At 58.5% G+C, this 11,425-nt stretch overlaps 1 protein-coding gene across 1 annotated transcript; it reads left to right on the top strand.

The window, feature by feature from the left end:
• Positions 1 to 2,263: 2,263 nt before the first annotated feature.
• LOC100339081 (chymotrypsin-like elastase family member 3B) lies at positions 2,264 to 8,876 on the top strand. The gene is made up of 8 exons (XM_051858210.3): positions 2,264 to 2,322; positions 3,529 to 3,614; positions 5,295 to 5,392; positions 5,522 to 5,650; positions 6,936 to 7,072; positions 7,273 to 7,415; positions 7,997 to 8,149; positions 8,800 to 8,876. Exons 1-8 carry the CDS (start codon positions 2,283 to 2,285, stop codon positions 8,830 to 8,832), a joined length of 819 nt encoding a protein of 272 aa, XP_051714170.3. The 5' UTR covers positions 2,264 to 2,282; the 3' UTR covers positions 8,833 to 8,876.
• The last annotated feature ends 2,549 nt before the right edge of the window (positions 8,877 to 11,425 follow it).

The following is an 11,425-nucleotide window of genomic DNA, read 5'->3' as shown; positions in this document are numbered from 1 at the left end:
CTTCCAGGTCTCCCACACAGGTGCCTGGACCCAAGCACCTGGGCCATCTTCTCCTGCTTTCCCAGGCCATAGCAGAGAGCTAGATCAGAAGTGAAGCTGCCGGGACTTGAACCAGCACCCATATGGGATGCTGGCACTGCAGGTGGTGGCTTTACCCACTGTGCCACAGTGCCAGCCCTGGGAATATTTATTTTTAAATCATTTTACTCTACATATACCATAGCAGCATTTAAGGTGGCAGAAGAGCCCCCAAGTTAAAGACCAGTGATGTGAGGAAAACCTGCGAAGGTTGTTGTGACTTGGGGAGAGCAGTCCCGCGGGAACACGGGGCAGCTGCAGCCACCCACCTAAGCGCACGGTCCGGGAGTGGGCGCGGGGAAGGCCACTGCGCAGTGGCTGCTGGGAGCACTCGGGTTCCCAAGGGCGCTTCCTAAAACACCTGCCAAGCAGATCCCGCACGATACAGCGTCCGTGGGGCGAGTGCGCTGCCGCCGATAAACCCTGTGAGCGCCTGGACCAGCCCTGGGTGACGCAGCAGGTTTTGGAGGGACCCAGCCCATGGAGAATTTCTCCATCTCTGTCACTCTGCCTTTGAAGTAAAAAAAATGCTTATGAAAGAACTATTTAGGAGGCCGGGGCTGTGGCATAGCGAGCTAAACTGCCACCTGCAGTGCTGGCATCCCATATGGGCACCAGTTCGAGTCGTAGCTGTTCTACTTCGAATCCAGCTCTCTGCTATGCCCTGAGAAGGCAGTGGAGGATGGCTCAAGTCCTTGGGCCCTGTACCCACCCGGGAGACCTAGAAGAAGCTCCTGGCTCCTGGCTTCGGATCACCATAGCTCCAGCCATTGTGACCAACTGGGGAGTGAACCAGCAGATGGAAGATCTCTCCCACGCGCACGCGCTCTCTCTTTCTCTCTGCCTCTCCTTCTCATTCTGTATAACTCAGACTTTCAAATAAAAAAAGATCTATTTATATGTTTGAAAGGAAGAAAAGAGAGGGAGGGAGAAGGAGTCAGAGAGGGAGAGAGAGGGAAAAAAAAGGAAGTAGAGAGAGAGAGATCTTCCACCTACTGGTTGATTCCCCAAATGGCCACAATGGCTGAGGCTGGGTCAGGCTGAAATCCAGAGTCGGGAAACCCACCCTGGTCTCCCATGGGGGTGCAGGCACCCAGGCACTTACACCACCTTCTGCTGCCTCGCCAGGTGCGTTAACAGGGAACTTGATTGGAAGACAGCAGCTGGGGCTCAAATCAGTACTCATCCAGGTTGCTGACATCATAGGCCACAGCTTCGCCCACGGTGTACACCAGAACGCAAGTGCACGTAAATCTTCTTCAGAGTTTTAGTTTGATTTTGAGGGGCAGAGAGAGAAGGAGCGCTTCCCTTGACTGGTTCATACGAGAAATACTCACAACGGCTGGCACTGAGCCAGGACCCAGGACCTGTCTCCTGTCTCTCGCGTCCTGTCTCCTAAGGCACACACCAGCAGGGAGCTGGACCCAGAACAGAGAGCGGGCTCGGGCCCAGGTGCCCCCGGATGGGTCGGGGAGGGGGGTTGCACGTGGCACCTTCACCGCTGTGCACATTCCCTTGAGTGCACAGCCACGCACTGCCCCTCAGTCCAGTGTCACCGTCCCTGCCTCCCCCGAGTGAGTCACTCCACTCCCGCCAGCCACTGCTGCTTCGTCTGCTCTGTGGAACCTGACCTACTGCCGGGCACAGCGTTCAGGAATTTCTATCGATTCGCTGTGGACTCCCCAACTCGACTCAACTTCTGGAGGTCGGGGCCCAGTAGGTGCCGGCTGCAGCCCCCAGAGCAGAGCCTGACCCGTGGAGAGCAGGTGCTCAGCAAGGTCTCATCAGGAGGTGGAGACAACGTTGCTCCCACTGGGGGAGGGAAAGCTGAGATGAGGAGAAGCCGTGCCCGAGGGCCCGGAGCCGGAGGCGGCACAGCGGCCGTGAGCCCGGGGCTGCGAGGTCCAGCACCTGAGTCCTTTCCGGAAGGAAGTGGCGCGTGCTGATGCCAACTTTCCATGCTGGTCCCTGTTATCACTGGGCTCCCAGTGCCACCTGTGCGGCCACGTGGGGCAGGGAACAGGGCGTTCTCCCACTGGCTGTGATTCCTCCATCTGCTGGGCATGGGGGCTGTGGCCTTGGACATGGGAGAGACCTGGTGTCCCACCACCTGTGCTGGGAAGGGGCCCAGTCCAGCCCCCTGCCTGCCTCGCCCTATATTAGAACGCGGGCTCTGTCGCTCGTCCTCTCTCTCCGCACTCACGATGCTCCGGCTGCTGAGCGCCCTCCTGCTGGTGGCCCTTGGTAAGAACGCAGCCCGCGTCTGTGCCCTGCGCTGCCTGGGCCAGGAGCCCTGAGATCTGCTCCCCACCCTGGTCCCGGGGTCCCAGCCCCTGCTCCACAGGAGGGGTCTCAGCTCACACCTGGGGCACAGCAGTGGGGGCTTTAGCTTGGTGCAGGGGAGGAGGGGGGAGCGGAGCAGGGGATGGAGCAGCTCAGGAGGACTGGGAGCAGCACCCAGGGCTGGGGCGGGCGTCCCTGGTGGGGGCAGTGAACACAGCCTCATGGTGAAGAGTCTGGCTCTGTGCTTAGCTGGGTGGGGTGGCATTTCCAAACCTCTGCTGACCCTCCAATCCCCCACTCACACGTCCCCGCCCAGCCTTTCCTGGCCTCTCTGCCTTGTTACACTGCAGCTCAGGGCCACCTCCTCTGAGCAGCCTCCCTGACTGACAGCCATGGTGATAGTTAACATTTACCGAGTGCTTACTGGATGCCAGGCAGAATGCTAAGTCCTTCGTCTCCTATGACCCCATGCAGTTCTCATCCAGCTCCATGAGGTCAGTGCTATTCTTGTTCCCATTTCACAGATGGAGAAACTGACCCTCAGAGAAGGAACGTAGTGCATCCTACAACCAGGGGCTGGGCTGTGCTTTGAACCCAGGAAGTCTTACTTCAAAACCTTCATTCTTAAAACTAAAAAACCAAAACTGTGCTTATGCTACTTAGCATTTTATTTCCAAAGTGCAGGGGGCAGACGGAACGACAGATATCGCCTATCCTCAGGGTCACTCCCCAGATGCCTGCTACAGCCAGGGTCCGACTGGGCTGAGTTGGGAGCCACAGGGTCACAGGACGCAAGTCCTTGGGCCTCACTGCTGGCCCTGGTGGTCTGCACTGGAGAGACACAGAGCACAGTGCCAAACTGCAACCCGGGCAACACCAGTTCTGATGAGGGAGATTCACGGGGCCCCAAAACCACAGCACCCAGTGTGCACACAATGCTCACACGCGCTGTGACGTAGCCGCCATCATGAGGGCTCACGGGGCTCCAGGCACCATAGTTAGTGACAAAATCCCCAGACCGCACTGTTCATAGGCGGCTACTGAGGGTCAGAGAAGGAAAGGGGATGGCACGGGGTCACACAGCCCATTTGTGCACAGCTGGGTGGGGCCTGCCCTCCTTCCTGCTGGGGCCCCATGGCTCGCTGATGCCCCTCCTCTCCTCTCCAGCCTCGGGCTCTGCCCTGCCTTTCTACAACCCCTCCAGCCGCGTGGTCAACGGCGAGGAAGCAGAAGCCCACAGCTGGCCCCCACAGGTGAGAGCAGCTCCAACAGTACTGACTCCCACCCTGGGCGCTGACTGCAGGCGCCCGTCCTGGGCCCATGGCCCCCTTCCCTGTCTCCTCTTAGCTGCCCAGGACTGGAAGCTGTGGGGAGCAACTCGGACTAGACTAAGTTACTGGAATTAAGACTTATTCTATGCATCTGCTCTCCCACAATATGGCGCTGAGAAGGGAGAAACAGCTTCTACACAGCTGCCTCCAGTTCAACCAATAAACTGTAGGACCTGCTCCTGATTGGAGGAGAGCAGCATACTCGGCATGTGGGTAGCAGAGTTGGGATTGGTGGAAGAGGACTATAAAGGAGGAGAGAGACAACATGCACCAGGAACATCTAAGGGGAACATCTATCTGAAGGAACACCTGTGCAGCCCCCGAGAGAGCCGGCCGGCGGTGTGCCGCTCCCCGCTCCCCCGCGGAAGTGGGGAAAGTGGCTAGGGGGAACCGCCCTTCCACGGAGGTGGAAGGGACAGTAGCCAACCCGGGAAGAACCAGCAGCAAACCCGGGGAGGGCCGAGCAGACAAAAGAACAGCGCAGGGTCCTGTGTCCTTCCTCCACGAAGACGGGGAGCGAAGGGAGCCCTGGACAGTCGGCTTCACCTGCTGTTTTCCAGTTCCATCTACGAATCTCACAAGGGTGTTTGCAGATAAAAAGCAAGATCAGGGGCCGGGGAAGGCTTATCTCAAGGGGTTGGTGTAGGAGCAGAGGAATTCAGGCAGGCAGAGCTGGGGCACTGATTGTCAGAGCCTCAGATCACAGGACAGGGCCCTAAGGTCAGGAGCAGGTGGAGTGGGGAGTCTCACCAGGGCCGAGGAGGTGGCACCGAGCCCAAAGCTTGCAGTGCTGTGGTGCAGAGCTGCCATAGCCACACGGGGATGTGCAAATGTGAATTAATCAAATCAAATAATGCACTTTCAGTCCTTCAGTGCCAGCCACATTCCAAGTGTTCTAGAGCCACCTGGGCCAGTGGTTCCGACTGTGGATAGCAGAGAGGAGAACTGCTCCATAGCCCAGAACGTTCCGTGGGCAGGGTCAGCAGGCATGTTCTGTGAGGGAGCAGAGAGCAGGTGCTGCAGTCTTGTGGGCCACGTGGTTTCTCCAGCAGGGACTCAGCTCCGCCATCGCAGCAGGAAAGCAGCCAGAGACCATCCATGTGTGTGCGAGCAGCCTGTGTGCGTGAACGCTTCCGTCCAGCACAGACCATGGGCGCCCTGGGCCGGGGGCCATAGCTGTCAATCTTGGTCTCCAGGGAGATCGGGAAACCCTGCATGTGCAGGAACGGGAAGGGAGGAGAGGAGTCAGGGGGAGTGGAGCTCCCAGGGGACCCGAGAGGCCTGCAGAGCTGAGGTGCAGAATGGGGGGTCTGAGAGGCCAGAGGCTCTAGGGGTTCTCAGGAGACAGAGGTTCAGGGAGGCCCCAGAGGGCAGAGAATGTTGGAGTCCGCGGAGGTCACAGGCCCTGGGGTGGGCAACTGGAGAGCCACAGTGACCCAGTGGAAGAGGGATGGGATCACGGCCAGCCCTGTGCAGGTTGTGCACTGCCAACTCAGAGGGGCTTCGTGTGTGAATGGGGCTCCTTGAGTTGTGCAGTGCACGCCCTAGACAGCTATCCTAATGTGGGGCTAGGAATCCTAGACGGTTTCTCTCCCACCCCAGGCCCTGTTGGAGTACCAGGCGAGTGGGGGCTGGTCCTTCACCTGCGGCGGGAGCCTCATCGACCCTGACTGGGTTCTCACTGCCGGCCACTGCATCTCGTGAGTTTCCCTGCTGTCCCCATGCCTGCCCTGGTCTTTGCCCTGTGCGGAGGGACCCAGGCCACCCAGGCCAGCAGGTGGCTGGGACAGGCAGGCAGCCATGCTCAGATGACCTCCTTCCCCTGCCAGGAGCTCCCGGAAATACAGGGTGGTGCTGGGCGAGCACGGCCGGACAGTGACGGAGGGACCCGAGCAGGTCATCAGTGTCGCTGCTACCTTCGTGCACCCACAATGGAACTCCAGCTGTCTCAGCTGCGGGTGAGTGAGCTCCCAGCCGGGGCCCGGGCTCCTGTGCTCCTGCCTCTGTGACCTACAGGGGACTCCCAGGGACAGCGGTGGGGGGGGCAGTGAGCAGCCCGGGCCAATCCCCACAAACTTGTCAGATCCTTAGGGACCCTCAGCACCAACCTCCCTCCTTGCAGAGGTGACAGCAGGGCCAGGGAGAGGCAGGAAGCCACCCATGAGTGCTGGGATCTGTGGCTCTGGAGCCCAGGACCCCTCAGGCACCTGCCCCAAGTCCAAGGATTCCTGTGGTCCGCATTGGTCCATCCGGAGCAGCTGGGTCCTGGCCTTGGGGTTGAAGGAGGAGCACTGGGTGGAGAGTCAGTCCCTGGCAGTCACTCCCTGAGTGGCCTGGGTGTCACGGCCCTGCCTGGGCCTCAGTTTCCCCTTGGTCAGAAGGTGACCTGCAGCAGGGCTTCCTGGAGGTGGTGACGGGCGGGGAGGCTCCGCTCAGCCTCACTGTGTGCTCAACCGTGTGTCTGGGTGGCTCTGCCTTTTCTGAGAGAGGAGCACAGGAGGGGGCGGAACCCTGGGGACCAGTGCAGGAGGGAGGGGCCACCATGATGGGGACCACGGCCTGTCCTGGCGGGGCTCCTGGGGACATAGGGAGACCAGGGAGACCCAGGCGAAATGTCCCGAGTGACAGCAGCAGAGCCGTGGTGCCCAAGGTGTGGTCTGAGGGGCAGTGGCACCAGCTTCCCCTGGGACCCTGTTAGAGGGTCAGACCTCAGGCCTCAGACAGACCACAGAAAGCTTCGGGACACATGGTTGGGTTTAAGCCTTTTGTACTTATTTATTAGCAAGGCAGCAATGTGTGCAGGAGCCATGCCTGGGCCGGGCCCACGTCAGGATCCTAGAACTCTACCTGGGTCTCCCCGTGAGAGGCAGGAATCCAGGAACTTGAACATCACCTACGTTCCAGGGGGCACATGAGCAGGAAGCTAGAATGGGACCTGAACCCAGGCACTGTATGGGGACGTAGTCTTACCCAGTGTGCCCACCCGAGCAGTGCCTCATAAGACTCCAGGGTGTTAGATGCCCCTGCCGTGTGAGGACCGCAGGTGCACGCAAGGACAATGATGGAGGCCAAGAGCTGGTGGGGGCCTAGGGGACCAGGGTGCTTTGATGGCTGGTGTACCATCGCAGGGATCTGGGGCACAAAGGCACAGCCGGGGCCTCCAGAGCTGAACACCTGGAGCACAGGCCGGGGAGGAGTCTGTGCTCCGAGGACCAGGCTCCCTGTGACTCCTCCCTCCCACAGCAATGACATCGCCCTCCTCAAGCTGTCTCACAGCGCCGAACTGACACCTGAAGTCCAGCCCATCTGCCCCCCTCCCCGCGGCTACATCCTGCCCCACGGGACCAAATGCTACGTCATCGGCTGGGGATGTCTCTCCAGTATGTGATGATAGAGACAGTGGCAGAAAGACAGGGCTGGGGGCCAAGGCCGGGGGTGCAGAGGGGCACGGAGCTCGAGGATGGCAGTACTGGAGGGAGGGATGTCCCCACCTGTGCAGGAGAGCTGGGTGCCTCAGTGTCCCACCTCTGGGGGCCCTGCCCTAACCCAAGCACCCCCTCTCTGCTCTCTGTCCCCGTAGCCGGTGGGCAAACGGCCAACAAGCTCCAGCAGGCACTGCTGCCCGTGGTGGACTACGCACACTGCTCCCAGAAGGACTGGTGGGGCTCCTCCGTGAAGGAGACCATGGTGTGCGCCGGCGGCGGGGACAGCTCTGCCTGCAACGTGAGTCCCCTTGCACCGTCCCTGGTGGGCACGGTCCAGGGGTCCCTCTTCTGTCTCCTTGGCGGTGGGGGAGGGGTCTTTCCTGCTGCCTCCAGTCAGGCCCCTGGACAGGCAGGACATGTGGGAGGTCAGTGCCGTGCAGACAGCCCTGACCCTGACCCTGGCCCTGGCTCCAGGCTCACCTGACCTGGGGTGGCCACTGTCCTTCCTGGTGCTCAGGTGGCCCCAGCAGCACTGCAGGGGGCACTGGCACCAGGACCTCCCAAGTCACCCACGCCATGTTCTGAAGGGACCCTGAGCCCCTGTGTCAGAGGCGCACGTGAATGCCACGTCCATGAGTGACTGCGCCACCGGCAGTGGGAGCCGGCGTCTCCCGGGGCTTCCTCTCTGCAGGTGTGGGGCTGAGGTCAGCTCTGTCCCAGCTCATCCCCAGCAGCTCCTGTGGGACAGACCCTGCTCCCGGCTCAGAGGAGGCCTGAGGCTCAGAGGTCAACACTGAGGGTGTGGTTGCAATCCCCAAGTTCAGGATCCATTCCTGACCCTCAGACATGGCTCAACCTTGTCCCCTCTGACTGCTGCAGGGTGACTCTGGGGGACCCCTCATCTGTTCTGGAGTGAACTGCAAATGGGAGGTCTACGGTGTGGTCAGCTTTGGTTCCTCCCTCGGTTGCAACACCCTCAAGAAGCCCATGGTGTTCACCCGAGTGTCGGCCTTCATTGACTGGATTATTGGGGTGAGCACGGGGCACCTGTTAGGTCTGCAGGGTGGGGGCTGTCCTGAGAGGGGCTGGGGCACAGGGAGGAGGGGCAGATCCTGGGAGGGGCTACAGGGGTCCAGCGAGGACAGTGGGGGAGGGGCCTTGGGGACATGGCAGAGGGCAGGGGGAATGAGCTCTGCCCTGTGTGGCCCCAGGAATCCGCAGGCTTTGGGTGGAGTTTGCACCTCCTGACTCAGGAGGGCTTCTCAGGGGTGTGCTCTGGTCGGGTCCTTACTTGTCACAGAGCACAGAGGGCCACGGCGCCCCCTGCTGGGGGAGACGGGAAGTGAGGAATAATGGTGAAGGCTGTGAGAGCCAGGGGAAGCTGAGCCCCTTAGTGTCATCTGGGGACAGCTGGTCAGAGAGGGTCAGTGTTGTCCATGGTGACTGCAGTGAGCACCGTATAGACTGGGTAGATGAGCACCAGGACTGGGCTGGGGCCTTGGTTATGGTTGAATCAGGACCCCACAGGGTGAGTGCTGGGATCACCACTCCCATTAGAGAGGGCAAGTCACTCCCCCAGGGCCACACAGAGTGAGTGGGGGCTGGGAGCTGCTCCAGTTCCATTGACTCCAGAACCTGTGACCCTCACTCCACTGTTCTGTCCCCTCCCTGTCTTTTTCCAGATCATTGGTGGCTACCCCAGATGCCTGTGCTGACCCCACGTCCTGTGTAAAGAATAAAGAGCTCTCTCAAGTCCCGAGTGGATCTGTGTCCGTCAGTGACTTTCCCTGGCCGGGTCCTAAATCTGAGAGCTGATTTGCAGAGGACACCAGAGCCCCCTCTCCTGGGAGGACCAGAACCACACGAGGCCCTGGGAGAAGAAGGAGCATGATGGGAAAGTGAGCCAGTCCCAGTAAAGCTGGGACAAGTAGGTCACCCCAGGATCGAGCCCACAGAGATCAGTGGCTTCTCCATGCAGGCACAAACACAGTGACACCTGCAGAGAAGCTGAGCCTACACCCTCTCTGGAGGCTTGCAATTAAATGAGGAGGACCAGGACTTCCCTGTGTCCACTGACTGGCAGGAAAAGGAGGGCTTGGTCACTCTTCATTCACTATCATTCATTCCTTATTTCAGAGGAGGTCTCCACGAAAGAGGGACAGGTGGGTCCTGTTCTGAGCTGCTTCATTATTTAAAGAGGAATGAGCATGGCAGACGCGTTCAGGATGCAGTGCCTCGGTGCCTGTCCATGGCATGCTGGGAGCTGTAGTCCTCTGGAGCAGGACAAGCAAGGGGGCGCCCTGGCCGTGGAGGGAGGAGACGCACACAGGGCAGGGACACGTGCAGGGCTGCACATGGGTCAGAGCCCAGCACGTGGTCATGGAGGTCAGCACGAGCTCTGATGAGCAATCTGACCTCTAAAACCAGTCGCTGGGCAGGCAAAACACAGACACAGCCCAGTCCCTGCCGTTCCAGTTCTTCCCAAACACCACAGAATTCTTACATGACCCCAGCAAAGCTGGCGCTCAATCTGTTTCAATATTCGTGTGTTGCATTGTTCCCTTTCCTCGCAAGCTATATGTTTTGCATGTGGTCTTTGCTGCAATGATCCAGAAGATGGAAGATTTCTTTCTCTCTCTGTCACTCTGCCTTTCAAATTAGTTGCTGCTTGCAGCACTGGCTCCTCTGTTGGAGCCCCAGTTCAAGTCCTAGCAACTCTGCTTCCATATGGCTCCGTTCTGATGGGCCTGGGAATACAGTGGAGGAGGCACAGGTGTGTGGGCCCCTGCCAGCCATGTGGGAGACCAGGAAGGCATTCCAGGCTCCTGGCTTCTGCCTGGCCCGGCCCTGGCTGGTATGGCCATTTGAGGAATGTTTTTCAAATAAATAAGTCAATCTTTAACAACGACGACGCACGCATGCTTTCATGGAAGCGTGTACTTAGCCTCTTGAGTAAAACATCCATTTTGTACATCAGATTACCTTAGTTTGGCATCATGGGGAGGACAGGTGGGAGTTCTAGAATCATGCAAACATTGGTCATTCTGCCCAAGGCAGACACACAATACCGATGACAAGTAACTGGCTGGATTGTAAGAGCTGAGTTTGGGGCTGGCGCTGTGGCTCAGTGGGTTGACTCCACAGCCTGCGGTGCCAGCATCCCATGTGGGCACCAGTTCTGGTCTTGACTGCTTTACTTCCCATGTAGCTCCCTGCCGATGTGCCCGGGAGGGCAACAGAGGGTGGTCCGGGTGCTTGGGCCCCTGCACCTGCGTGGGGGAGGCTCTTGGATCCTGGCTTTGGATTGATTCAGCTCTAGCCATCGCGGCCATTTGGGGAGTGAACCAGCGGATGGAAGACCTCTCTCTGTCTCTACCTCTCTCTGTAACTCTGACTTTCAAGTAAATATAGGGTGGATCTTTAAAAAAAAGCTGAGTTTCTGGGTTTCCACTTCTTCCTGAGGGTCAGAGAAGGCTTTTTGGAGAGTTTTTCGAAACAGTTGCAGGATAAGGAGAAATGCGGTGCCCAGGTAATCCCCATTGGACCTCCATGTAGCCTCACGTGAGTGGTGGGAAGTGTTGTGACCCATTTTCGCCACACATGGGCAGCAGAGAGTAAGGAAATCTTGCCTAAACAATTGCCAACAATTTTATCAACATTTCAATTTTCCTTTAAAACATCTACAAGTCTCAACAGTTCAAACCTTTAAAATAACATCTAGTCAATAACTTAATTGGGGGTTGGTGCTGTGGTGTAGCAGGTAAAGCTACCACTTGCAGTGACGGCATGCCATATGGGCGCTGGTTTGAGTCTCGGCTGCTCCACTTCCGATCCAGCTCTCTGCTATGGCCTGGGAAAGCAGTAAAAGATGGCCCAAGTCCTTGGGCCCCTGCACCCATATGAGAGACCCGAAAGAAGCTCCTGGCTCCTGGCTTCGGATCAGCACAGCTCCTGCCTTTGTGGCCAATTGGGGAGTGAAACAATGGATGGAAGACCTCTCTCTCTTTCTGCTTCTCCTTCTCTCTCTGTGTTCCTCTGACTTTCAAATAAAGAAATAAGTCTTAAAAAAAAAAAAAGAAAATGTATGAACAATTAAATTCAACAGACATGGCCTGAGCAAATGCTCATGTTCTGTGTCAGGGTGGGGACAAACTAAGCCAAGCCCACAGAGCAACCAGGAGGCTGGCTCCCCTCCACAAGGAATCCTGACTCTGCTTGGTGTCTACTGCAGGCCCGGAGTGATGTGAGCCTAGAAGCTGGGTCACGCTGGGGCAGGGTTGTTGGAGCTCTCCATGGTTGTCACTCATG

Source organism: Oryctolagus cuniculus, chromosome 7 (assembly GCF_051225735.1).
Source record: "Oryctolagus cuniculus isolate XC-2025 breed Fujian yellow rabbit chromosome 7, ASM5122573v1, whole genome shotgun sequence".
NCBI lineage: Eukaryota > Metazoa > Chordata > Mammalia > Lagomorpha > Leporidae > Oryctolagus > Oryctolagus cuniculus.
Note: the sequence above shows the minus strand (reverse complement) of the source record. Positions and strands in the feature narration are given on the sequence as shown.

Excerpts from the sequence above, each read along its gene's own strand:
- LOC100339081 (XM_051858210.3), top strand. The coding sequence starts at position 2,283 with ATGCTCCGGCTGCTGAGCGCCCTCCTGCTGGTGGCCCTTG. Across the intron at positions 2,323-3,528 it reads CCTCCTGCTGGTGGCCCTTG|CCTCGGGCTCTGCCCTGCCT; the intron begins GTAAGAACGCAG and ends TCTCCTCTCCAG. Across the intron at positions 5,393-5,521 it reads ACTGCCGGCCACTGCATCTC|GAGCTCCCGGAAATACAGGG; the intron begins GTGAGTTTCCCT and ends TTCCCCTGCCAG.